General features: G+C 45.5%; 13 protein-coding genes across 13 annotated transcripts; 10 read left to right on the top strand and 3 right to left on the bottom strand.

Annotated features, from left to right (window-relative positions):
• Positions 1 to 183: 183 nt before the first annotated feature.
• Positions 184 to 378, top strand: TREMEDRAFT_31388 (uncharacterized protein; the record flags this gene model as incomplete). Its single annotated transcript, XM_007004871.1, has 1 exon — positions 184 to 378. The coding sequence occupies one exon, from the start codon at positions 184 to 186 to the stop codon at positions 376 to 378; it is 195 nt and encodes a 64-aa protein (XP_007004933.1).
• Positions 379 to 1773: 1395 nt separating this feature from the next.
• Positions 1774 to 3994, top strand: TREMEDRAFT_31504 (uncharacterized protein; the record flags this gene model as incomplete). Its single annotated transcript, XM_007004889.1, has 7 exons — positions 1774 to 2073; positions 2387 to 2557; positions 2801 to 2955; positions 3087 to 3248; positions 3312 to 3551; positions 3638 to 3720; positions 3864 to 3994. 7 exons carry the CDS (start codon positions 1774 to 1776, stop codon positions 3992 to 3994), a joined length of 1242 nt encoding a protein of 413 aa, XP_007004951.1.
• Positions 3995 to 4174: 180 nt separating this feature from the next.
• Positions 4175 to 5977, bottom strand: TREMEDRAFT_39272 (uncharacterized protein). Its single transcript, XM_007004903.1, has 6 exons — positions 5877 to 5977; positions 5388 to 5478; positions 5268 to 5338; positions 5161 to 5220; positions 4673 to 5007; positions 4175 to 4464 (listed from the first exon to the last, which is right to left on the bottom strand). Exons 2-6 carry the CDS (start codon positions 5432 to 5434, stop codon positions 4402 to 4404), a joined length of 576 nt encoding a protein of 191 aa, XP_007004965.1. The 5' UTR covers positions 5435 to 5478; positions 5877 to 5977; the 3' UTR covers positions 4175 to 4401.
• Positions 5978 to 6425: 448 nt separating this feature from the next.
• Positions 6426 to 8119, top strand: TREMEDRAFT_62656 (uncharacterized protein; the record flags this gene model as incomplete). The annotated part of the gene is made up of 6 exons (XM_007004995.1): positions 6426 to 6530; positions 6620 to 6879; positions 6954 to 7341; positions 7510 to 7592; positions 7677 to 7835; positions 7945 to 8119. The coding sequence occupies 6 exons, from the start codon at positions 6426 to 6428 to the stop codon at positions 8117 to 8119; spliced, it is 1170 nt and encodes a 389-aa protein (XP_007005057.1).
• Positions 8120 to 8412: 293 nt separating this feature from the next.
• TREMEDRAFT_62655 (uncharacterized protein) lies at positions 8413 to 9297 on the bottom strand (the record flags this gene model as incomplete). The annotated part of the gene is made up of 3 exons (XM_007004994.1): positions 8413 to 8809; positions 8866 to 9089; positions 9259 to 9297. 3 exons carry the CDS (start codon positions 9295 to 9297, stop codon positions 8413 to 8415), a joined length of 660 nt encoding a protein of 219 aa, XP_007005056.1.
• Positions 9298 to 9740: 443 nt separating this feature from the next.
• On the top strand, positions 9741 to 10771 carry TREMEDRAFT_71731 (uncharacterized protein; the record flags this gene model as incomplete). Its single annotated transcript, XM_007005135.1, has 3 exons — positions 9741 to 10108; positions 10190 to 10416; positions 10530 to 10771. Coding segments are annotated over exons 1-3 (567 nt in total), but the record flags the coding sequence as incomplete, so codon positions are not given.
• Positions 10772 to 11265: 494 nt separating this feature from the next.
• On the top strand, positions 11266 to 12159 carry TREMEDRAFT_57045 (uncharacterized protein; the record flags this gene model as incomplete). Its single annotated transcript, XM_007004955.1, has 3 exons — positions 11266 to 11306; positions 11367 to 11370; positions 11434 to 12159. The coding sequence occupies 3 exons, from the start codon at positions 11266 to 11268 to the stop codon at positions 12157 to 12159; spliced, it is 771 nt and encodes a 256-aa protein (XP_007005017.1).
• A 227-nt stretch (positions 12160 to 12386) lies between these two features.
• Positions 12387 to 13460, top strand: TREMEDRAFT_44209 (uncharacterized protein). The gene is made up of 4 exons (XM_007004930.1): positions 12387 to 12472; positions 12664 to 12748; positions 12826 to 13032; positions 13190 to 13460. Exons 1-4 carry the CDS (start codon positions 12409 to 12411, stop codon positions 13416 to 13418), a joined length of 585 nt encoding a protein of 194 aa, XP_007004992.1. The 5' UTR covers positions 12387 to 12408; the 3' UTR covers positions 13419 to 13460.
• A 219-nt stretch (positions 13461 to 13679) lies between these two features.
• Positions 13680 to 15792, top strand: TREMEDRAFT_31269 (uncharacterized protein; the record flags this gene model as incomplete). Its single annotated transcript, XM_007004860.1, has 8 exons — positions 13680 to 13883; positions 14210 to 14370; positions 14580 to 14632; positions 14675 to 14800; positions 14875 to 14962; positions 15091 to 15158; positions 15307 to 15507; positions 15653 to 15792. The coding sequence occupies 8 exons, from the start codon at positions 13680 to 13682 to the stop codon at positions 15790 to 15792; spliced, it is 1041 nt and encodes a 346-aa protein (XP_007004922.1).
• A 213-nt stretch (positions 15793 to 16005) lies between these two features.
• TREMEDRAFT_62653 (uncharacterized protein) lies at positions 16006 to 18668 on the bottom strand (the record flags this gene model as incomplete). Its single annotated transcript, XM_007004993.1, has 3 exons — positions 16006 to 16034; positions 16103 to 18577; positions 18638 to 18668. The coding sequence occupies 3 exons, from the start codon at positions 18666 to 18668 to the stop codon at positions 16006 to 16008; spliced, it is 2535 nt and encodes an 844-aa protein (XP_007005055.1).
• Positions 18669 to 18990: 322 nt separating this feature from the next.
• TREMEDRAFT_73967 (uncharacterized protein) lies at positions 18991 to 21467 on the top strand (the record flags this gene model as incomplete). The annotated part of the gene is made up of 7 exons (XM_007005133.1): positions 18991 to 19127; positions 19179 to 19213; positions 19277 to 19701; positions 19749 to 19808; positions 19850 to 20089; positions 20167 to 21172; positions 21285 to 21467. The coding sequence occupies exons 1-7, from the start codon at positions 19010 to 19012 to the stop codon at positions 21465 to 21467; spliced, it is 2067 nt and encodes a 688-aa protein (XP_007005195.1). The 5' UTR covers positions 18991 to 19009.
• Positions 21468 to 21792: 325 nt separating this feature from the next.
• TREMEDRAFT_62651 (uncharacterized protein) lies at positions 21793 to 23052 on the top strand (the record flags this gene model as incomplete). The annotated part of the gene is made up of 4 exons (XM_007004992.1): positions 21793 to 21890; positions 22176 to 22521; positions 22572 to 22682; positions 22729 to 23052. The coding sequence occupies 4 exons, from the start codon at positions 21793 to 21795 to the stop codon at positions 23050 to 23052; spliced, it is 879 nt and encodes a 292-aa protein (XP_007005054.1).
• Positions 23053 to 23283: 231 nt separating this feature from the next.
• Positions 23284 to 23959, top strand: TREMEDRAFT_62650 (uncharacterized protein; the record flags this gene model as incomplete). Its single annotated transcript, XM_007004991.1, has 2 exons — positions 23284 to 23647; positions 23805 to 23959. The coding sequence occupies 2 exons, from the start codon at positions 23284 to 23286 to the stop codon at positions 23957 to 23959; spliced, it is 519 nt and encodes a 172-aa protein (XP_007005053.1).
• Positions 23960 to 24273: the final 314 nt, after the last annotated feature.

Raw genomic sequence — 24273 nt, 5'->3', positions numbered from 1 at the left:
ATCCTTTGTCATTATCTATCAAAGGAGGAACTGACGTAAATCTGTCCTCTTCTCTATTTCCTCTCTACCTCACCTCTCTGATCTTCTCATATACTGACTGTAGGACCGAAACATCTACCAAATCCATAATTCCGAGAAGATTTTCCAATCAGTGTCAACAAACGAAGTAAGGAATACAAGAACATGTCCCTCGATCCAACTCAACCAAAGACGATGCAATATCAATTCCAAACTCCCGTCTTACAGGCTCATTTTCAAAAATCTCCCAATCCCGATGGAGCTATAAGACTTATAGACCAACCGGAAGATGAATTCGTAGAGACTGAAGAAGAGATGAATGTGATTGCAGGAGCTTTGTATATCTTAGCTGTCAAGTGAGTCGCTCTTGACTTGTATCCTTGACATTCTTGACTTCTTTTCTTTGTTCTGTCTTGAATATGGAATATATCCAACATGCAAAACACACTCCTTTTCTCGCATTTTGCTTGAGCCAGGAAGTGACCCATCACTGTGATATCGATAGTATCTCAAGTCTCACTTCCCGATGATGCTGAAATGATTTGAGGTGTGAAGATGCGAATAAAAGATCGTGTGGAGTGGGAGAAAGGAGCAAGAGCTGATGATAGATGGGATAAGTTGCCCGAAGCTGGTAAAACTGGGATCAAGGATGAAGATGCCAGGCCGAAGAATAGGGAAGCACTTCGAAAGGTTTGTCCGAAATCCTACTTTCGTCTTCCCTGCGTCCCTCACTTAAGTTGTTCCCCATCGTTCTCAAGTTCCTCTGTACTTCTCTTTATCGCCTCACTTTTCTCTTGATATCTTTCTGTACTCTGTCTCTCTCTTATCGCCTCTTTCCCACATACTATCTAACCCCTCTCACGACGCCTCTCCTCTCTCTAAAAGTCTCTGCACTCTCTATCCCATAGCCGGTCCCACCTCTCCCTCTCCTACGTCTCTACCTCTTTCCTACTTCATCATTATGCAGATGGATGTTCTCCACAAACAGACCATATGGAATGGAATGAATGCTGACTCTCAGTGGATTATCCAACAAGGTAACATCGTCATTGATCAACTTGCCAACAAAGTTGAACCTCCGTTCGGTGCGTTTACCCTCTATGCTCCTTTCACTTTCATCTCTATTCGCTCGTCTCCCGTCCTCCTCTCCCCACTAGATCTACGATAACGTTTCCCTCTCCATGACCGAAACCTTGTTCTCGTTCGACCGACGTATCTTTGACAATGCCCATTCACGGGGGACAAAGACTGACCGTCTAGCCGCATGGTCGATCGACCAGATTCAGAAAGACGTAAGGGCGATGGTCGAGGAACTCATCCTCAAGGCCATGCCGGTGGAGACAAAGGTTGTGGATGGTAGTAAGAAACCTCCTGTCGCTTCTACTAAATAGATCGTAGTTCGAACGCTATGTATCCTCACATTTTTGCATGTTGCGACATGAGTTAGACGCTCGTCTTCCATATCTGCTTCACTTTTGCCTTGATGCTATCCTTACATGTCTGAGTCATCTGTCAAATTGAAGTTGTTGAACGTGTAGGTGTGGTTGCACTTGACTGATATCACCTACTGCTGGAATGTTGACCCCTGCGCTTTGTTTATGTCCCTCCATAGGTATACGCTGAATGACAACGAAGCGATACCACATAACAACATATCATAAAGTCAAAGAAAACAAAGTGATCGAGATCGAGATCAAAAGTTGGAAAGAAACCTAATGAGATTTCAACTTGAAAACGCTTCTTTTCTACATCTTCATGTCTATCTTCTTCCTTCCTCAATATAACCCATCATGTCTTCGAACATCCCGCAAATGTTCTCTTCGACATCTTCAAACACTACTCCGGCATCACTCTACCCTCGCAGCAACGACCCTCACTATTCCTCGCCCCCTGACGGTGTTAGGTATCGAATCATCAGCAGATGATTCATGTGCCGCTATAGTGACTTCTGACCGATATATATTATCCAATGTGGTGATTAAACAACATGATCAGAATGCGGATTATGGTGGTATACATCCTTTAAAAGCTCAACATGCACATCAAGTGGGAATTGTGAGTAAACCTTTTCATATCTTCCTCTCCACCTCTTTTAGATTCCTTCAACCTTCGTAATCTCTTTTCTTTTTTCCCTCACCACCCCTTCCCTTTTCCTTTACCTTCCCTTCGTAATTTCTTTCTTTCTCTCTTCACCACCACTTCCCGTTTCCCTTACCTTGAGAGGATATAATGAGTTGTGGAAGGGTCAATCTAGATGATACAGGATGACACTTGTACTCCATATTGAGAAGACGCTAGAGATTTGAGAAGACGGCAAATGAATAAGGGAGGAAGAGATATGATGGGATGAAGTGAAACTGAGTGATAGCCTGAAGTTATACGTCTCGCTCTCACTAAAGCTAGAATTACTATTACCCAAGTGGACGCGATAGCATACACAAGAGGACCAGGTATGATAGGATGTCTTTCCGTAGGAGCTTCTTCCGCCAAAGCTTTGGCAGCGGCACATAATATACCTTTGATAGGGGTTCATCATATGGTAAGTTGTTTTCCTTCTCTTCTCCTCCTGTTTGACCCTTATCTTAACATCCCTTCTCTTTTCCCTAATCTATTCTAATCCTCATGTGACGCCCTTCGTGACGCATTCTCAAACTTTCAAAAGTAATGGTCCGACGCATTCCGCCTTGCTAAAACCGCTCAGTTATGATGCACCAGGAGTTAAAATACTATCTTGATTGTTTCATGATTATAGTAGATTAGAATGAGTTCGCTCATAAGATAGCAAGCTCACGCATTAACTCCTCTCCTCACTGAATCTATCCCCCCGGAATATCCATTCTTCGTTTTACTAGTTTCCGGTGGACATACACAACTCGTCTTAGCCAAGTCATTGGATAAATTTCAAATCTTGCTCGATACTCTTGATAATTCCATAGGGTCAGTCAAGTTTCTTTTGTTTCTGTACACAATTCATTTCTCGTCTTCACCTCTTTTTCATTCAAAAGTCTTGGTTGAAATGCATTTCTTCGGATTGACCCAATGACAAAAACTAAATATTGACGCATCAGGAACGTATTTGACAAAGCTGCACGTCTCTTACAACTTCCCCCTTCACTTGAACGGGGACCAGGAGCAGTCTTAGAATATTACGCTTCTCTTTCCTATTCTCAACCCAATAACCAACTTGACAATTCATCAAAATCACATCTCAATTCCTCAACAGACAGCATGTTTCTCCAACATGATTACCAAACACCGAAACTTTTACCTCCTCTCCCGAGACCTCTTCCAAGTAAAACCCAAAAAGCATTCTCGTTCTCCGGATTACTCAGTGCTACAGAACGTCTTGTCAATCAACTTTGTCCTGATGGTAGAGTAGATGAACAAGTACAAAAAGAAATATCTCGTGCGTTCCAATTCGCTACCATGGGACATTTGATCGATAAGGTAAGATTGGTCATGAAGGATTATCCGGACGTTAGAGGGTTGGTTGTGAGTGGTGGAGTTGCATGTAATCAGTATCTCCGACGAAGGTGAGTTTGTCTCCTCCCCTTCATGGACTTAATACTATGTCTTTGACATGAAACAATACGCAGAAGATATTGGAAGTGGGAATAAGTGCTGATGATAGTTTGGAGAAGATGTTACGAGATATTGACAGTAAAGCAAAGTTGTTTTATCCACCCGTGGAACTTTGCACAGGTAAGTAATTCTTTCCCTCAATTTCATTCTGTTTGTTGTAGAGTATCGGCAGTCAACCCGATTTACTCTAGTCGACTGCTATCGTACGGCACATCTCATATGCTACGACCATGCTAAGTGGAACCGACCTAGCTGATGCTCAGATAACGCAGCTATGATTGCTTGGACTGCCATCCTCCGACTTCAGGCTGGGGCCAAGGACGAAGGTTTCGGACTTGCTCTGAGAGCGAAATGGAGTCTTGAAGATTTATATGATGATTTACCTCAGAGATGAAATGTTGAGACATATACTGTCTCGTCGTTCGTCGGTGATTTTCTTATTGAGGTTCATTGCATTCTGCTTGCTTCTTCAACCTGAGCCCAACTTCGACACAATTATTTACCGCCCCTTCGAGCATCACGAACCGGAATTTATGGTGGGAATGCAAACAGGCAGAGTAAGACAAATACCACTGAAACATCTCTGGTAGTCGTGCATCTGGGTCCCAATACACATTCTAGTCACACGCCATGTACATAACGAAAAAAAGGGCAGAGGTGGTGACGTCAAAGGATCGAAAATGGAGAAACGTGAGGTATAGATGGGCCGTCGGAATTTGAGAATGAAAGAATAGGTAAGGTTGGACACGAAAGTCGGATATAGAGAAGAAGAAGAGTGAAAACTGGATAGTGTGATAAAATTCAAAGTATCACACAGTTCCTCTTTTTCTTCATGACAGGAGGTTCGAGAGCAGCAACGATTGCCTAGAAAAAGTCAATATCCTCAACACTCTTTCCTTGTCTCTATCCCCTTGTCTCAAAATATCATGTCAATACAGGAGAACATGACGGATGACAATGCAATTGGATTCAGCTTGTTCAAAGAGCAGTGATAAGGGTTCAAAAGACGGCGGGGAGTGGAAAGTAGAGCATTCGTATTATTTGATTAGAAAGGATGTCTACCAAAACTCACCTCATCAAAAACATTCTTCAATCCCCTTTGAGTCAAAGCTGAACATTCAACATACTTGACAGCTCCGAGTTCTCTGGCAAGCCTTTCACCCTGTTCTACAGTGATAGGTCTAAGTTTCTGCCGAGAAAGTTTTTCGAGATGCTGGGGATCTTCTCGCAGATCTACTTGTGTTCCGACGATGAGGCAAGGAACACCGGGACAATGATGATGTACTTCAGGAAACCATTTCTCCTTTACGTTTTCGAAAGACGCGGGTGAAGTTACACTGAAGCATACGAGGAAGACATCGGTTTGAGGGTATGATAATGGTCGAAGACGATCGTAATCTTCCTGACCTGGGCGAGTTAGTTTGGAACTAAATCATCTCTGTCAAGTCCTAAACCTAGGAAGTAGACTTCCTGATCTTCATGAGTAGGAAGGACGGTAATTCGAGTGGAGAAAGGTGGAGAAAGGGGTGAAAGTACAGTATGAGGAATAATATTACATACCGGCAGTATCAAATAAACCTAAAGTATACGGATCATCTCCAATCATCACCGTCACGGCGTCTTTTACACATCAGCACTAATCTTTACCCGTCGGTATTAAAACTGACAGTTATCAAATACCGTGGGAACGTATTCTGATGGGAACTTGTTGGTCGTGTATGAGATCAAAAGACATGTTCTATAACATCAATATTCGTCTCCAAACTTCCCCAAGAGAAATCACTCACTTGCCAACAGCACCATCCCCTACCACCACACATTTGATCGTTTGCATCGCAGAAAGAGAAAAGAGGGTCAGATGAGAAGATGGATGAGACCCTAGGAATGTCAGCGTGTCAAGTGTGTGTCTGTTTTAGAGGTGTGAGAGGGATATAATTGATCGGCGGCCAGGTGGACAAAGGAGGTCTGCGGTTTTACGGAGGGACACGGAGGTTGTGTGAATTGACGAAATGATCATGTAACTAAGTTTTATAGGAGGAATTGAAAGATCAAATAAGGATGAATCAGATGTCATGAGAAGACATCCCGTTGAGATTGAGGATGGATAGATTGAATAAGGTGGCGAAAGGTATGCTATGAAATGAAGAGGAGTGTGTAAAGGGTACAACATAACCCATCATCATCACGCGTATTCTTCACTATCCATCCTCACCAATTCGAATGACCAGCATGAGGTCCTTATATTGTATCGAGCAGATGTAAGAGGATATGCTCACTTTTCTTTTCGCTTGAAAGAGACGAAAAGCCAGGATCAGCGCGTGATTGAAAAAAAGTTGTTGACTAGTTCGTCCTTCAGATGGTCCCTGGATAGTCTTCCAAACTCTCAATTCTAAAACTGGTCTGATTGTCGCTGTACGGGCAGCCGAAGTCGTGTCCAACACTGATTGTCTGTTTGTAGTCTTCAAAGGTGTCGTGGATAGGGAGAAAGGGTCGAAGGAGTGATGAGAGGTTGAGGTTAGGTGAGAGGAAAGTGTAAGTATGTAGTATCGTCACGGGAGCAAGCTTAACGGGGTTCGACCCACAGTCCACAGGAGGTGCGAGCGTTGGTTCAATTTACTAATACCCATTAGTTTAACAATACTAATCATTCATAGCACAATTAGATTTCATGAAACGCCGGAGTTAGCGGAGAATCAGTGTGGCACAAATGCCCATCTCTTCACCCATGGCCACTCACGAGTGGAGGTTTCCACTCTGCCATTCAGATTCCCAAAGTCACTTCATCTACGAAGACGGACAATAGTAATAGCAGGAGTGTGATCACAATGGCACAACCTACCCCTCCCATCTCGGGTCCATCTTCTCATCAGAATGTTACTGAAAGCTCGAAGAAACCCGTTGTGATACTTTGTATCGGCATGGCTGGTTCGGTGAGTTTTTCAAGCTTTTCCCCGTACTCGAAAGTTGCCGGCCACACAAAAGATCGCAAGGGGTGACAGAGACCCGGCTGACGTTGTAGGGAAAAACAACCTTGATGCAAAGATTAAATTCTTACCTTCACACACAATCGACCCCACCTTATATCCTCAATCTCGATCCTGCCGTCACACATATGCCTTACACAGCCAACATAGATATCCGAGATACTGTCGATTACAAAGAGGTCATGAAGCAATATAACCTTGGTCCTAATGGTGGTATCTTGACAGCTCTCAATCTGTTCACGACGAAATTCGATCAAGTGCTTGGTTTCGTTGAGAAAAGGGCAGAGAGTGTTGAGTAAGTCTTTTTCACACGTCTGTCTTCACTTTTCTTCAAAGCGACTTTTGGAAGACCAGAAAGTTGACACCTAGGTATGTCTTGGTGGATACTCCGGGTCAAATTGAAATCTTTACGTGGTCTGCTTCAGGAGCGATCATCACCGATTCTCTCGCTTCTTCCTTCCCAACAGTGATAGCGTACATCATCGATACACCCCGAACTACGGCCCCGGCAACGTTCATGAGCAATATGCTTTATGCATGTTCGATATTGTACAAAACCAGATTACCATTCGTTTTGGTGTTCAATAAGACAGATGTGGAACCACATGATTTCGCTTTGGAATGGATGGAAGATTGGCAAGCTTTTCAAAGGGATTTAGATGCGAGAGGGAGGGATGAACATGGAGAAACGAGTTATTTGAATTCATTAATGGGAAGTATGAGTTTGGTATTGGAGGAGTTTTACAGTAATTTGAGAGTGCGTCTTGAATCTACTCTTTTAATATTTCTTCCCTCTCTCGTCTTATCCTCCACGTCCGTATCATCATTCCACATTCTACCATTTGGCTAAGCTGCATGCTTCAAGATTCCAGGGGGCCCAGGAGTGAAAGAGAAGATTTTGAATCTTGTCAAAAGCTGATGACAGGCCGTCGGGGTCAGTGCAATGACAGGAGAAGGTATGCGAGCCTTCTTCTCTGCTATAGAAGAGGCTCGAAAGGAATACGAATTGTATGTCCGCTCTATTAATACCCGTCTCTCTCACAACGACCATCTCCAAAAATACCGTGGAGCGAGACTTTGTTGATGACTCAGGGATTACAAGCCAGAGCTTGACCGTCTGACAGCCGAACGTGCTCAACAGACAGAAGCCGATAAGAAAGATAATTTGGCGAGGTTGATGAAGGATATGACTGTCACTCCCGGTCAAAATAACCCTTTTGGGCCTCATGCGAGGAACGAGCGAGAAGATCGGTGTGTCATTTCGTTCTCTCCATCGGTGTCATTGGAGTCGTGTCACGTCCAGAAAAGAGGCTATAATTTCTTGATATATTTGCGAGACATGCAGACGCTGATAGGCCAGGGATATGGATGAGGGTGGTCCCGATTCAGAGGAAGAACGGGAAATACAACGACAAGAGGAAGAAGAGGCAGAAGCGGAGAATGAAGAGACTTTCGATGTCCGGGATATGGAACCTCCGGATATCATGACTATGCCAACGGGGAGTACTGGTATGCGCTGGCCTAGACCACAATGATCCAATCCCAAGATATATCTGTCTTATCTCTCTTCGACTCATATCGGTCCAACAACATCAAACATCAAAATCAGAAACAGTGTGATAGAGCAAAACTATGTCATTCGGAATTGATGGTTCAGCAGTCATTGTATGCATAATTACATTTTGGGTATCATTCCTTTTTGTGTGCGATGTCAATATATGTTTCTATCCTTCTTCCTTTCCTCTACCTCTTCTCTTTCTCTAATTCATGTTCTCCTTCATACCGTCTCCTCGAGTCGTACGTTGTGTTTTATGACTATATGTGAAATCTAATGGTCCAAATCTTTCAGATCAAACTCTGGCAATTTATCACCACAAGTTCCCCATCCTTCCAATCCCAAAGCTACCTTTTCCAACAACTCCCCAGCTCTCTCCACGGAATCATTCACAATGACCAGATCGTGTCCCTCTTTGATGGCATACTCCACTTCCGCCCTAGCCGCTTCAAGACGTTTACGCATACCTTCGTCTGTCTCCGTACCACGACCTTTAAGACGACGTTTGAGTTCCGGCAAGGAAGGTGGGGAAAGGAAAAGGAATACAGGACGTAGTGGAGGGTTCTGAAGTGGAGCTTTGGTACGGAGTTGAAGTACACCTTGAAGTTCTATATCTAGTATGCAACGACGTGGGTAAAGAGCTGTAAGAGCTGCGAAGGTGGTACCGTAACTATCTGTCAATAATAGGTTCTTGAATGGAAGTGCACAAAAAACTAATCGACTGACCAATTACCTCCAAACTGCGCCCACTCTAAAAACTCGCCCTTTTCCACCCGAGACATGAACTCTTCCTTGCTCACAAAATGATATTCTTTTCCATTCGTTTCGCCAGCTCGAGGAGCTCTGGTAGTGTGGGAAACTGAGAACCCGAACGTATTTGGGTATAAGGCGAAGAGAGCCGTAAGAAGAGTTGATTTTCCAGTACCGGAAGGACCACATACCACCAGAGGCTAGGGTTCAGCTCAAAAGTCAATTTCCCAAGAGCTGCTGAATCTGTTTGGCTGAGACTGTTTGTACACACAAGGATGATGCTACCTAGGGACAGACCGGGTAGGTCAGGGAGAGAAGAGAATGCCGTCAAGAAGCTGGAACATGTCGTAGCAAAGGACTTGAACTCACCCTGTCGACAACAAGGGGGTTCATCTCTTTTGCTGCCATGGTGGTATACCGACGACGAGGAAGAGAGGCGGAGGCCAAGCGGAGGGAGGAACGAGGGAAAGTTTGAGGAAAACGTAACAGATTGGGATCTGATAGCTGTTAAAGGAGAGAAACAGAAGGATGAGTAGGACAATCAGCTTTTATATCATGACGAGTAAAGGGCGTCACGTATCAAAGAAAGCGTTGTCGCCATGATCCCAAAGTCTCAATATTCGCTTCCCACACAAGTCATCAGGAACCACCCGCTATTTTCGCCACACCGAACTCTCCTTCCGGTGATATCTCGGCATATATGGCGGCGTTATTTAACACCTCGAGCTTTGCGCTCCTTCTTCTCTTCTTCCATCTTGCACGCCTAGTTGACTAAACAACCTCCACCCTCAACGTCCATCAAAGAATATGGAACTCTCAAACCAAGCTGTAGACGCTGCTTTCCCCGATCTGCCACCTCTACACTCCATAGACAACATTGAATCCCTTCATCCTGCTTATGGTCGGAAAGGCGAAGAAGCTTCCGATGCAGAAGCCGCTCTTGAAGCATTACGCGCAGCCATCAATTCCAATATTGATGATGAATTTCCTCCCTCTCATCCGGCTTCACCACCGGGGACAGTCGCAGAGGCCGAGGCACGACATCATGTCGGATCTGTGGCTGTGAAGATCGTTCAGAAAGTGGAAGAATTAAGTAGGTCGATAGAAGAAACGGGAGAGATGTTGCAGAATATGGAAAGACACAGGAATCTGCTTTTACAGAGTAATAAAAGACAGATGGATATCGTCAAACAGATCTTATCTGATTTGACTGATAATGGTAGGTCCTTCTCGCCCCCTTATAGCCATCAGCTTCCTTCCGATATCTTGGGATTTGTGTCGAGAGAGCTGACATGAGTAGATGGTCAAGCGTTCATAGACCCGACCTTGTACCTTCCTTCCAGAGCCGATTTTGACGATCTACAAGCCCGCTACGACGCTTTGGTCGCTACTCAACCAGGTCACAAAAAGAAGAAGTCAAAGAAAGAAACTCAGAAAATTGTAGAACTTCCACCTGCGGAGAGCATTACACCTCCGATTGACGGACGCACACCGAGCGGGAGGAAGAAACGATCTTTGAAATTAGAGGTCTGTCTTTGAGCTGCCAATCCTTCCTGCCCCTCCCTACTGAGCCCAGTCTCGACTGAGAAGTTCTCGCTCACCTCAGTGATGACGCCACGCGATGTTGTACTGACGGACAGCATCTAGTACACAAAATGGCAAATCGCCGTCTTGGTGTCGAATACCTTATCACTCATTTCGAAGCAAGAGGCACTCGTGATCTTCCCCCTCCAGGATCTGTTCCCCCTTCCGCCGAAGAATCTATCAACCAGGTGCAGGAATTCCGTCCTGATTTCCGAGCTGATGTGGCTCATCCGTCCGTTCGCCCCTTCTTAGATCAAGTTTGGGAGGATGTGGTTTACGACTGGGAAAATGGGGTGGGCATCGGAGAGCCTGATGTTGACAGAGAGAAAATCAGGGAGGCTGTAGGAGTTTATTGGGTCCGTTTAGGGGTGAGTCCTTACAAGATATGCTAATTCCTGGAATCGGTAAAGTGATATCGACGACACTGATGGAGCAGAAGCGATATGATGAACAAATGGCACGAGAAAGAGGAGAAGTGCATAAAGATGAACTCATCAGGAGGAAACAAAATCAATATCGTCGTCAACAATCCGTACGTGTCTCTCACTCTGGTCATCAAAAGTTCCCCAATGGACACGAGGGAAAGTAGGCTGATAACGTAGCTACTAGCAAGACGCACTGCTGCTTTTGATAATAGTCCTTTGAACCAATGCCGATTTAGGTCTCTATATAGAACCCTTCTGACTATCGATTTTGCTCCAGCTACCAACGATAGACCGGATCCTTCAAGAGCATATTCAGAAGACGAGTGGAACGCTTATCGTAAACTCGCATTAGGGTCGAAAGGTGCAGATGCTCATGAGATCATTGATCAGTTCTGGGTGTCACCAGCCGTAAGTTCTCCTCTCGATCACCCCTTGCAGAGATGCTTATCAGACGTCATTCTTCCCAAGATGGGTCATGCTTCCTATTTCTTTTCTCACGATGTACAACATGTGATGTGTGTAAACTGATATGTAGGTCCGCTCCCTCCTCAACCTCCTCGACGTTTCCGCCACAGACCAGATAGCGCGTGCCAGACGCAAAGGTCGTCCCAAAGCCCCGGCACCAACTTTCCATCTTCCGTCTTCTCTATGGGATCGCACATCCCTCCCATTACTTCGACCTAAAGACTCTCAAGGACTTCCCATGTCCGGCGCACCTGGTCTTATCCTCTTCAAGTTCCACGTCGATCCGCAGGTCCAGCGCGACAACCCTGACTGGGCAGAGGGATTATACGACACCCCACCCATCCCCGACTCCGACGCTCTCTTCCCTTCTCTCTCCGAAGTTATGTCCTCCGCAAGGCATCAACATCTAATCATCCGTGCTCAAATAGCTAAACAAGCGGCCGATGTGACTCCTCTTGGGCCAGAGGAGATACAGGATGTTCTGAATCGGACTGAAGACATGGACGTGGATCCGGATGGAAGTTTCGAGCTCGTCACTGATGGTGGAGGGGCTACAGAAGGTTTATCGACTTTGGTAGATCTACAAGAACTTGGGCCTCCTTCCATTGGAGATGGACAGATCGTGGGCCCTTCTCCTGGGAGTAGTGTTCGAGCTAGGAAACAAGCAAAGAGATCAGCGGCCGAGTTACCGGGAGGAGCGGCAATGCCTGTTGCTAAACGGCTTAGGGATGATGAGACGGGGGATGAAGGTGGAGAACTGGAAGTGATAGAAGATGTTTCCTTTCTCGGGATCTAGACGGGCCTCGTTCTATGTATGTCTCTTGAGTATGTTGATACTCTGCGACTATGTTGTACAAGTATATCGTCACGATCATGCCCTCGCAATGGGGATGCGCAATGGGTGCCACTTTGAACGGGTATCTCGCGGTGACGCCAAAGTGCCACTTTTATAAATCCGCTCGGGAAACTTTCCGCTCCCACCCTTTCTTCCCTTTCCCACCCAGCAAAGACTTTATCCTTCAAGTTAATTCCTACATCGTGTACAATGGTCAACCTTCGACTGCAGAAACGGCTCGCGGCCAGCGTGGCGGGTGTGGGTAAACGAAAGAGTGAGTCTGTGTTTGGTTTTCTGGAGAGGATGAGGGAGATCTTCGGTTCACCGTAATATCTGTCCTAGTGGCTGGTAGCTCCGTAAAGTCGTTCCCACTAATGGGCTATCGGTTCCGAACCCTTGGTCTCATGAGTCCATACATCGAAGAAGGTAGCAGGAAGAAGGATGGACCATTGAACTGACTTTCAGTCTGGTGTGATCCCCAAGAAGCCGCCGAGATCAGTCAGGCAAACTCCCGTTCTGGGGTTCGTAAACTCTTGCAAGATGGTCACATGTGAGTCCTTCCCTCTATCTAGGAGAGATCATTTCAACAGAGTGTATGGGGGATGAGAAACGGTATTGATATCGTAGCATCACTAAACCATCCGTCACTCATTCGCGAGCTCGTACTCGTGATCACAACGCTGCCAAACGTCAAGGTCGTCACACCGGTTACGGTAAACGTAAAGGTACAGCCGATGCTCGTATGCCTGTCAAAGTACAATGGTTGAGGAGAATGAGAGTTTTGAGGAGGTTGTTGAGGAAGTATCGTGAAGGTGGAAAGATTGATAAACATCTGTAAGTTTTCTTCTTTTCAGATGCCTACTTCCCTCTTCACCTACGTTAACTCTTCAATTTTGTATGTATAACCCTTGCTTGTCTCTAAGAATACCCTTGTCATGCGTCATGAAACAAAGAAGGACGTTATAATTTTGGTCGCTCGACTGACACTCAGTTACCACTCCCTTTACCTCGAAGCCAAGGGTAACAAATTCAAGAACAAGCGTGTCTTGATGGAACACATTCACAAAGCCAAAGCCGAGAAACTTCGTACTAAACATATCGCCGAACAGATGGAGGCTCGTCGTGTCAAGAACAAGGCGATGCGGGAGAGGAAGGCTCTCAGGTTGGCCGAGAAGAGGCAAGGGATCATCGAAGTCGAACACGAGGAGAACAAGGAGTAGTCGAGTTCTCTGTCCGATTTGGATGCATGTGTATGATCATGCCTTGTTCATTGTGCAATGTCAGTTGCAGTTGTAGTCTCCAGCTTGTGCATTAGCAATCTTCCTACTGTTCCAGGAAATGGTATGGGTGTCATGGTCAGGTGCTTTTGAATGAATGAATACAATCCGTTATTGCGGTGGAGGCCGTCCGATCGAACTGCAAGTTCATGGTAGTATTCACCGTCTTTCCTCGTCTACCACTTCACCTTTATCACACTTATCATGTCCCGCCTCTCCCCGTCGGCCATACTTCGGTCCGTGAGACCATCACCAAGTCAGCTCGGTGGCCTCGGTGGGTTAAGAACGAGACAAGCAAGTCTCTCTCCTCATACACCCCCAATAACACCCTACGACATATTCGATGAGCCGTCCAAGGCCCGCCAGAGGGATCGAGCTATTAGACGGCTGAAGGAGAGAGGAGATCCGGTGGGGATAGTGGATTATATAAGAGAAGAATTAGCTGAGAGGTTAGCGGAGAGGGTTGAGGTGAGTGGGCTCGATTTTGCAGACCTCCTCGAGATCACGAGTACGACTGGAAACACCATGTATCGTCTGTTTCCTGTTATTGTAGACCATCGTTCCCCTGTTTGTCTGTTGAAGATTATCAGGAGCTCTCTACACTCTTTACTGTCTTAGCGCCAGAATGAGCTAGGTCATGAGTGGACTGCTTTCCCATACTGCCTCTGCGTCAATCCTTGGGTGGTTAGTGTAGTACGGAGTAGGGCATAGGACCGAAATCATGTGACAGCCAGACTTCTAGTGAAGATGAACAGGAATGTACTGATTATAAACAGGATTTGAAATCTCCACCAAAAAGTATACTGGATCTATGTTCACATTCCGGTCAACTCACCAAGATTTTACAAGAGACACTTCCGGAAGAAGAGAGGACTTGGTATATGGTTGAACCATCGTGTGAGTTTCTCAACCAACATCAGTCGAACATCGTCTGTCTCTTCCATCCCCTCTGGAATGATGTTATTTTCATGTTACCTAGAGTGAGATTGATTCCTTTCTCTATTGAGTCACTCTTGACTTCGGTAAGGACATCAGCAGAATGGTTTTCTCAAAATAAAAGGCTATATCTCCAGTCAAAAGTAAAGATGGTCAATGAAGGTTTAGTATTGATCGTATAGCTGAAGCTCTTTATCGAGATGCTGATAATTCTTTTCCCTGTAAGTAATATAAATCATTCCATAGTAGGAGTCTGAGACCAGATCCTCCGCGACGTATACAAGCATCACCAGCAAATATCCTCGCAAACCCTGAATTGAACGTTTTGAAAGATACTTTTGAAGCTGTAGTCAGTTCTGCAGGATTACATTGGGTAGGTGATATTGTCGGTCAGTCTTTCCTGCCTTAGAACATGACTTATTGAGATCAAGGTTCCCAAAGAGAACGAGTGGCTAATGAATAGGTGCTTTGACACAAATAAGACATCTTTTAAAACCTGATGGAGTATTTGTAGGTGCTGTATTGGGAGGTGATACTTTGTTTGAATTACGGTAAGTCATTTTCATATACTTTGACACTTCTTCCGAAACTGAGTACGACTCATACTCTTCTCATAAGTTTGAAGTTGATGAGTTCGGGACTGAGAAGTGGCGTTTAAGTCGTGGATGTTGATTGATAGAACTTCTTTGCAACTGGCGGAACAGGAGAGAAGAGGGGGTATAGCAAATAGAGTATCACCGATGATTAGTATGTGTTTTCTTTCTCTTTTTCCTTTCTACCTCTCCTCGAAGCTTCTTCCTCCACATGCTCTCTACCGGTCAACACCGGTGCACTTCGGTTAGCGGTGCGAGCTGGGTGGATGATACCACACGTAGGTTTGAATACTCATGATCAGATCCCACAGACGCTCCTTCTCTTTTGACTCGCGCGGGTTTCACACTCACCACAGTGGATATTGAAGACATGTCTATCCGCTATCCTTCAATGTGGGAACTTATCTCTGATCTGAGAGATATGGGAGAGTCAAATGCTATCCTTGGACGGAGAGCTTACATCCCACGGGATGTGTTATTAGCTGCAGAGGGGATTTATAAAGGTGAGTCCGAGGTACATACTTTAGTTGATATAGTGAATCAGTCACCAGTCCGTCCACTTCGTTTTGCGCCCCCGCATCATATGTCGTATTTCATGATCAGAACTCATTACACAATATTGAGAAAACAGCGATACTGATCTTGTAGAGATGTACGGTAGTGATGCAGAACCCGGTGTTCCTGCCACTTTCCAAATCATCTACCTCATCGGCTGGAAACCAGGACCGACCGAACCAAAACCTCTAGAGCGTGGGACAGGTCGTACAAGTCTCAAAGATGTCTTATGATATGTATTTACCACCTAGGATAGTGCTAACTCAATAATCTATCTCACCTCTATATATCCTGACACAATATTCAAACTCACATCACCTTTGCCGCCTCACATCACCTTTGTCGCTGATGAGGGTGTAGGAGGTGGAAGGGACATAGATTGTCTTATTGATATCCCACTAATTGATTCTCTCAAACCTTGAGGAGTACTCAATACCCAACTTTTCTCATTTTCTCTTTCCCCTTCTTTCCCCACCTTCTGATCATCTTCTCCACCTTCCCCGATCTTCTTTTCCTTGATCATCTCCACCCCAGTTAACCCACCACGTACAATAGGAGTCTTCGGTGAAATCGTATCGTCAATTACCCCATTGTTCATCTTATTCACAGTAGGGACATTGGTATGGGTCAAGTCAGCCAAGTAAGTGATCTTTCCCCTTCCCTTATCAGGTGCTGATTTCGAAGCTTGGGTATTGGTGGAATGAAGAGATAAAGCGGAAGGACGACGTTTGTTAGGTAATACAGGTCGACTAGGGGCGAAACCTTGCCATCCTTCGAAAATTCCAATATCGATGGGTGAAGTAGGTTCAGATTGAGATTGATAAAGTTGTATTGAATCACGATGTTTATCTTTGGTTTTCTTGTGAGTTTTCTCTTTATTCTCTTTTCCTTTCTTATCCGTATGATTATTTTTCTTCTCTTGATTCTCATGTTCCCCTTCAGTAGTTTTATCCTTGGATTTACTATGTTTTCTATCTTTATCCTTCGTTTCTTTATTGCTCTTTGTTCTCTTTTCTTTATCTCCTTCTTTACTACTGCTTCCTTTCCTATCTTTATCTTCATCTTTCTTCTTCTTCTCCTTGTCCTTACTCTTTTCCCTTCCATGTTCTGGTTTGGAGACTTTCTCTTTTGACCCTTTATCATTCTTGACGTTATTTCCCCCCACATCCCGCATGATCACCGTTGATTCTGAAGGAACGCCCAAGGAAGAACTCCTAGGTATTTGGGGTAGAGGCGATCTGGTGATTTCGGGAAATTCCCCTAAACTGGTCAAATCGGCAGTGGTATGTCTTCTCTTCAGAATATGGAATGGACGGAAAGGTGAATGAGCACTTGGACTTTTCATCCCTCTGACCGAAGCTGCCGTAAACAATTGATCTTCCGCCACGCCATGTAAAGCGAGAGGTTCGGTCCATGCGAGAGAAGGAATATCCGGTTCACTGGAATATCTCTGAGGTAGAGGTGGTTGGAAAGCTTGATCCATAGATGCTGATTTCTTGGGTCGACGCTTGAGGAGGAGCAAAGAATCTGGTCTGAACTTGGACTTAGACTTGATCGGCATTAACTCTTTTGATTTGACGTTGGTCTTCTGGCCTGGATCATTCCGAGGTTGAGAGGGATCAGAAAGAGGTGTATTGTCAACGGGAGTGTGGGTGTGATGAGAGGAGGTAGCAAGTGCTGCAGTGACTGCAGTTGCTGCTCCGATTGACATCCTAGCCAAAGCCGAACTACTGGATAACCAAACTTTCTCTTTGGGTATTGGTGTTCTTGCCACATCTTTTTCTTGCAGATTTCCCACTTGCGCCATGACTACTGACTTGCTTGGAGTATGTACTTCCCCACTACTCGGTCTAATCTTGACTCCTTCCTCCAACATTATTGAACTCCTCTTATCCCCCATATTGATTCCAGGGGCGAAAGGATTTCTCGACCCAAATGTCATTCCACTGAACCTCGATTCGTCTGCCGGAGAATGAACTGTGATCGCTGGAACGGATACAGCTTTAGGATATCTAACATCTGCCCGAACATGTGTAAAAGATATTCTTTGAGCTAAACCGACTTGTCCAGGTGACATAGAATCTCTATTTCCAGGTGTCATCAAACTCATCGGTGTGTCTGTTTTCGAACTCTCTGGAAGAGATGCTGATCGAAGTCTTGAAGGTCCCGCTTCTGCTTGATGTCGAGGTAATGAAGGAGGAATTTGTGTGTTACTTGGGAAAAGACCGTTTTTGATGGAAACCAGATCTTCTGATCCTCCTGCGGATATACGTCGAATGGTTAAACTTCCAATGGAAGATAAAAGAGAAGGACGTCTTTCTCCCATATCCACCATCCCTCTCAGACGTTCTTCTTCCCCAGGATTGAAATCTTCAACATCAGACGCTACTTTCTTCCCAGTATATTCCAATTCTTCATGAGCTTTACTAAATTTTCTCAAAGGGTATCCTAAAATCCCCACTCCAGTGGAAAGGGAAGAAATACGAGGATGGAGATTTCCTGGTGTCAAAGTTGACATGGAATCGAAAGAACTTCTAGCCAATGCATCAGATGAACTTGCCGCTCTGAGAGTAATGGATTCAGATGATGAAGCAGCAAGAGATGAAGCGATAGAAAGTAATCGTTTATTTTGATCTTGTTCCGGTACAGCTGATATTCTTCTGATATTGACAGATTGTTTCGAGAATGTAGGTTGGACTAATGTCGTATCAGATGATGTGATATCTGTTTCTCTTCTCCATGATTGTTGTTGTTCTTGTGCCGCGGCATGTTGGGTCTTGGTACCGCATGTTGGACATGTATGTTCTTCGTGGGTATTCCATGATGATGGTAGAGGAGGAAGTTCGAAAAGAGGTATTGAATTGGTATATGTCTTTTGACCAGTTGAGGAATTTTTAGGTGGATACCAAATTCCCCGAGAGAACCTACCTTGACGACCATGAACCGGGTATTTCCTACGATACAGAAGAGCGAGAGAGATGATGAGAAAGAATGTTCCTATGGGTACTAGAACTGGCACTGTGAAGAATCAGTATACTACAATCGTGCAAAGATAGTTTATTGGAGTCGACGACTTACGAATGATCTTTCCAGTATCACTCAGACCCATCTTCCTATTCTTGCCAATCCGATTGTTACACCCCGCGCGAGAGGAAGTATGTTACAATAAGCACAAACAATTTCTTCTCCGCTAGACATGTACACAGGGAGAGATAAGAAGGAGAAGATCTCCAAAGGTTCCCATGATCCCTGAAACAATGCATGAATGGAAGGTATTCACAAAGGGCTTCTTTGGTATAACCCGAGGGCCGAGGATGTCGGTGAAAGTCAAGGAAAGTGCCACATGCCACGAGGTGCCACATTCAACTCTCAAGTTGCAAGCACAGACCTGAGTCAACTTTGTTATCGAAAACAGATCTTCTTCTTCATCACCACGATAAATCGACCAGGATGAACACTTCCGATAGTAGTGGATCAGTAGCATCTACATCCACATTGGGGTCTCGTAATATTCCAAACGGATCAGTGAGGATTCTCAAGGGAAAGGGGAAAGAGAAGATGGAACAATGTCAGTCCACGCCCTGTCTTACCATATGTCTTGTCACAAGTTAACGATCAGTCACTTTTACATTGGGCAAATTGGATGCTGGAATGGTACGTTTCTACTCCTCTGGTTGAATATTTCCCGGTTTGTGAAGATGATATTGACACGTTTAGGCCATTTTATTAGGTCCAAACGCTCATCTATTGGAATTTCCATCATTGTTGCTTCCCACGCCCTCACCAGGCAATCCACCTCTTGGACCAGGATCAATTTTGACCATCACAGTATCTCGTGACCTTGCCGCTGAGGCTGAAGCTCATCGTATATTCGAGAAATTACAAGATGATATCCTGTCGACTTATACCATCCCACCTCAAACCCCAGTTTTGAGAATAAGAAATGTGACACAGACCAGTGTGTGTGTGGAGTGGGACAAGTTGGATATTGGTAGTAGCACCTTTCGAGCACTTGAGATGTTCAGGAATGGACAACGATGGGGTAGAGTAGGGGGGGAATGGGGTAGAAAAGAAAGAGAGAAAAGAGAATGGAAAACTGGTGGGTTACAAAGTGGTGATGAGTATTCATTTCAATTGGTTCTGTAAGTTTACATGTTTCTTTCTCATGACATGTGCTCATACAATTCAGAAAAACAACGGCGGGAATATATCGTTCAAACATCTTGCGAGTACGTACACACACCATGGAGTAAGTCATACCTCTTTCAAAAGACATTTTCTAATCGAAAGCAATCTCACCGGATTGTTAATACATTTCGGACCTATCGAACCTCCCTCCTTACTCGATCAATTGCGTCGATGTCTTCAGCAAATCGGAGCTAGAGAAAGTCCCACTGTGGCACTGGATACCACTCATTATGTCTGCACTGGTGTGGAGGATACACGGGATAGGAATTATCAAGAGGCTTTGAGGGTAAATCTACCCTTGGTGGTTCCGGGATGGCTTCTGGCCGTAGCTGGGGAACGCAGGTATGTTTTTTTCCCTCCTAAAAATCACCGAGAATTACATTTTGTGCATGTGTAGCAGACAAGAGATTGACTCATAGACTCGTTCCCATTTCTAGTTACATCCTTCCAACCCCAGTAGCGAGCTCCGCCCCAGCACCAGCTCCTGCACCTTTCAAACGACCAGAACCTCTCAAGAGATCTTCTCTACCTTTTTCAGCTCCTTCGTCTCCCATCCGTGAGAATACAGAAGAGATTCGTCGTTCACCTAGTCCGGAGACGATCGCACGTATGAGCATGACTGGGTCGCGCTTGCCCAGTCAGCCTGAACGAAGGGCAAGTAAAGACGTGTCCACCCCCGACATACCCACGAGAGTCAGAACTCCTAAACCGGAGGCAATCGGTAAACTCGATAGAAGCTTCAAATTTCCAACATCTGTTCCCAATAGTGCCAATAGCCTGACCTCTTCACGCTCGGGTGATGGCCGAACATCATTGCAAGCCTCACGATCGGTACAATCGTCAGATTCACCCATTGCATCGTCAGTCCACGAGATGGATGATGAATATGTCAAGGCCGTATCGTCCTCGTCTATAAAGGCTCCGGCGTCGTACGAAGAGACCACGATTGCTCACGCTCCCGAGATCGCTTCCCCGACAGTTTTAACCAACTCAGAACCAGTGCCAACGGATGCTCCTCTAGCCTCGCCGAAGTCTGCTGCAAAATCAAATGGTCATGAAGTACACCAGGAGGACCCATCGGGGCTCAAAGCCATGTCCATCGACGACGCCGTGAAGGATTTTCATCGAGCAATACAAACTCCGGAATCGGTCGACACGCCTACTCGACCTGAGGACGCCCACTTCTCTGACACGGCAGAACCTTCACCGGTCACACCTCAGGAAGAAGCGTCTCCTGCCTCGTCGCCTGAAGATGTTCCACTCGGATCCCCAGTCGATCACCTTGAGAGGAGAGACTCGAAATTGGCGACGAATCCCTCCCCTTCCCCGGCTGGACATCCCGCGGCTGAGGACATACCACCAATTGCGCCTAGAAGGAAAGTGTCACTTGCACCGAGAGTCAAGTCATCAGAAGTGATAGAACAAGTAGACGCTGGCCATGGTGAAGAACGTATGACGGAAATTGATCTAAACTAGATAACCAGTATATCATTGCTACAGAGTGTATACGTGAAGAGGTTGGAGTCATGACGTTCAGAAGCATGGTGCAGGAACTCCTGTCCCAGCTGAAGGCTCGGCCCCGGCGGGTCATGGATTCCGAATACTCGTACTGATTGCAGCTGGCAGATCCGGGTCACGAAGTAACAAGCCGTCTGGGGGTACGGTGGGGAAACATGGGAGCCCCATAATCGACTCATCCGACTCCGTGGCAAGGTTTTAGAGACCTTGAACGGGCACCGGACGCCACTTACGGTCTCTCCCACTTCCACCTCGAATGCAAGAACACCTCAGAGGAATAAACGGCGCCGGTGTGTCCCGAATCTGAGAACCTCTTCGCATCTCTCGTTTTTGTCGCCTTCTCCTTCAACTCCTTTCGTATGGCTACCAGACGGCCAATCTCTCTCTTACCAGTGACATGTGAGGTGTTAAATACTAACGTTGACCCCGCATCTCACATGCTCATCTGTATACTATCACCCTTCTCAGCCTCTCTGAAGTAAGACCCACGGTAAATACCAGAAACAAGTATTGGTTCATTGCCCGCCATGGAACCTACTATGCATGATATCGACGTCAAAACGGAGGTGTCACATGTGGAAGATGCAAAACCGCAAGAGATTCTCGAAACGCGTTTTGTCTGTGAGTGATCGACCACCTTCCTTCTGGTCCTCTCATTTCTCTTCTATCTCTATATCATGAACCTTCTCAATGATGTTCAACCCCACCCTCCTCCGTCCACAGCTTCCCATGATACATCCCGCCTTAAGTGCCTCCTATCCTGTGGCCCATTTGTGTCGCTTCGTGGGACCTCTGCTTGCTGTTCCGATCAATTTTCTCTGATTGTGGCCCATACGCTTTGGTCTGATTGTCTGGCTCATGTTGCTACTCCGCCATCTCGATTACCACTGAGTTTGAAACTGATCTTCAGCCGAAACCGTTTGAAGACCATGCGCAAGTTCTGGAAACCGCTCTTGTTCTGCATGATGGTCAATTGGGCGGCTCTTAACGATGGTTTTCAGAACCAACTTCCCGGAAATATCATTGCCAATTCTGGTTTCATTCACACCATGGCCAATTCCGTCGTCGATGGTTCTCCTGCCATCTCGTCCAATGTCATTTCCCTCTGGGGAGGCATAGGGGCTGTAGCTCAGACTATTGGTCAAGCTGTCGGTGCGACCTCGTCGGACTACATAGGTCGAAAGGGAGCCATGTGGATGTTTGCTATACTCTTCCTTGCTTCGTCTGGGGTATCCATCGGAGCTAGTAATTGGAAGGTGAGTCGACTTTATCTTTGTGACAACGGAGTTTTGAGCCTGAAACACAGGTCTGGCTCGGAGCCAAAGTGCTCAATCAACTAGCACTTGGTATCGCCATTTCTACCATTGTCACATACCTTTCCGAAGTCGCTCCATTCCAACTGCGTGGTATGATGATGGTTAGGGCTTCACATTTTTTCAGAAGGAGACGGGCTGATTGATTAGGGTAGCTATCAGCTCATGTTCGGTATCGGTCAATTCATTGGGTCCATAGCTACGCAAGTTTTACAAGACACCAACCCCGAAAAATGGCGACCTACCATCGCATCTGAATTCGTCATCACCGGTATCTTCGTCATCTTCCTAATCTTCGTCCCTGAATCTCATTACTACTACGCCAGGAAGGGTCAAGATGAGAAAGCAAAGAAAGTTATGAGAAGGGTATATGGTAATATTGAAGATTATGATGTGGATTATGAATATTTGGTCATTGAACAATCTCTTCAACATGAGAAATCGCTTCACCATTTACAACATCAAGCCGATTGAAGAAAAAATTTCCAAGGTTCAAATCTTCGACGTACTATAGCCGGTACTCTCGGTATTATCGCTCAACCATTCAGTGGTGGACCCGTTATCTTTAATTACTCTTCTTACTTCTTCACCATCATCGGTCTCGACAAACCTTTTTTGATCACCCTTATCACCTTCCTTACTCTGTTGATCACTGTTGCCTTTGCACTTTTCATTTGCGAATGGGTCGGTCGTTGACCTACGCTCATGTGGGGTTGTGTGGCTATGCTCGTTTTCAACATCGGTTTGGGTGCTACAGGATCAGCAGACACACCATCTTCACATAGTGCAGCACTCGCCATGATCATCTTGTGGATCATCTCTTACGGTTTATCAACAGCACCTATAGGATTTGCTTCGGCTGGTGAAACTTCTACTCCACGTCTTCGAGCTAAAACCACCTCGTTCATTCTCACAGTCTTCGCCGCTGTTTACCTCATCTTTCAATGGACCGTTCCTTATATGATCGCTCCCGATGCTGCCAATCTTGGCGTCAAGGCTGCTTATATCTTTGCTGGTTTTCTGGTGCCTGTGATTATCGCTCTGTATTTCTATTTCCCGGAAACCACAGGTCAGTGTTCTTTTCGTCATTACTCTCTGCATTTCTCCTTTGCCATATTTACCCTCTTCATTCACACATTTATCGTCGTTACACAAACAGATTCTTCGATACGACGCTTTTGAACTTTATGATAGTGAACGCAGTACTGTCAGTGCTGATGAATCAGGTCGTACTTATGCAGAACTTGACGAGCTATTTGAACGTAGAGTACCTGCTCGCAAGTTCAAAGATGCCGTCACATTGGCCGAAGCTGTGGGAATCAAGTATGGAGAGCTGGTCACTCACAAGCCAGTTACGGGGGTTGGGGCTGATACCGCGTGAAATGGCATGAAAGGATTATGAGTCGTGTCTAGTAGTTTTGTTTGATGATTGGGTAGTTTCAAATCTTGGGTATTCGTAGCAAACAATGTATGAAGTATCAATCGGTCGATCCTTGACATGAACTTGTCTTAAATTGGTATACTTGTTGACCCCACCTTACTGCTGACCAATCACCATAGCCAGTACGAATGGTTGAACCTGAAGGTACGGTATAACACATATGATTCATCTTCATTTTTGTTACTGCTACGACACAAAAGATCCTAGATTTCCACTCCTGTTACGGTACTTTATACAGTAGATACACCCGATCT

Source organism: Tremella mesenterica (assembly GCF_000271645.1).
Source record: "Tremella mesenterica DSM 1558 unplaced genomic scaffold TREMEscaffold_6, whole genome shotgun sequence".
Taxonomy (NCBI): Eukaryota; Fungi; Basidiomycota; class Tremellomycetes; order Tremellales; family Tremellaceae; genus Tremella; species Tremella mesenterica.
The sequence above is the reverse complement of the archived record's forward strand: the minus strand, read 5'-3'. Positions and strand labels throughout refer to the sequence as shown.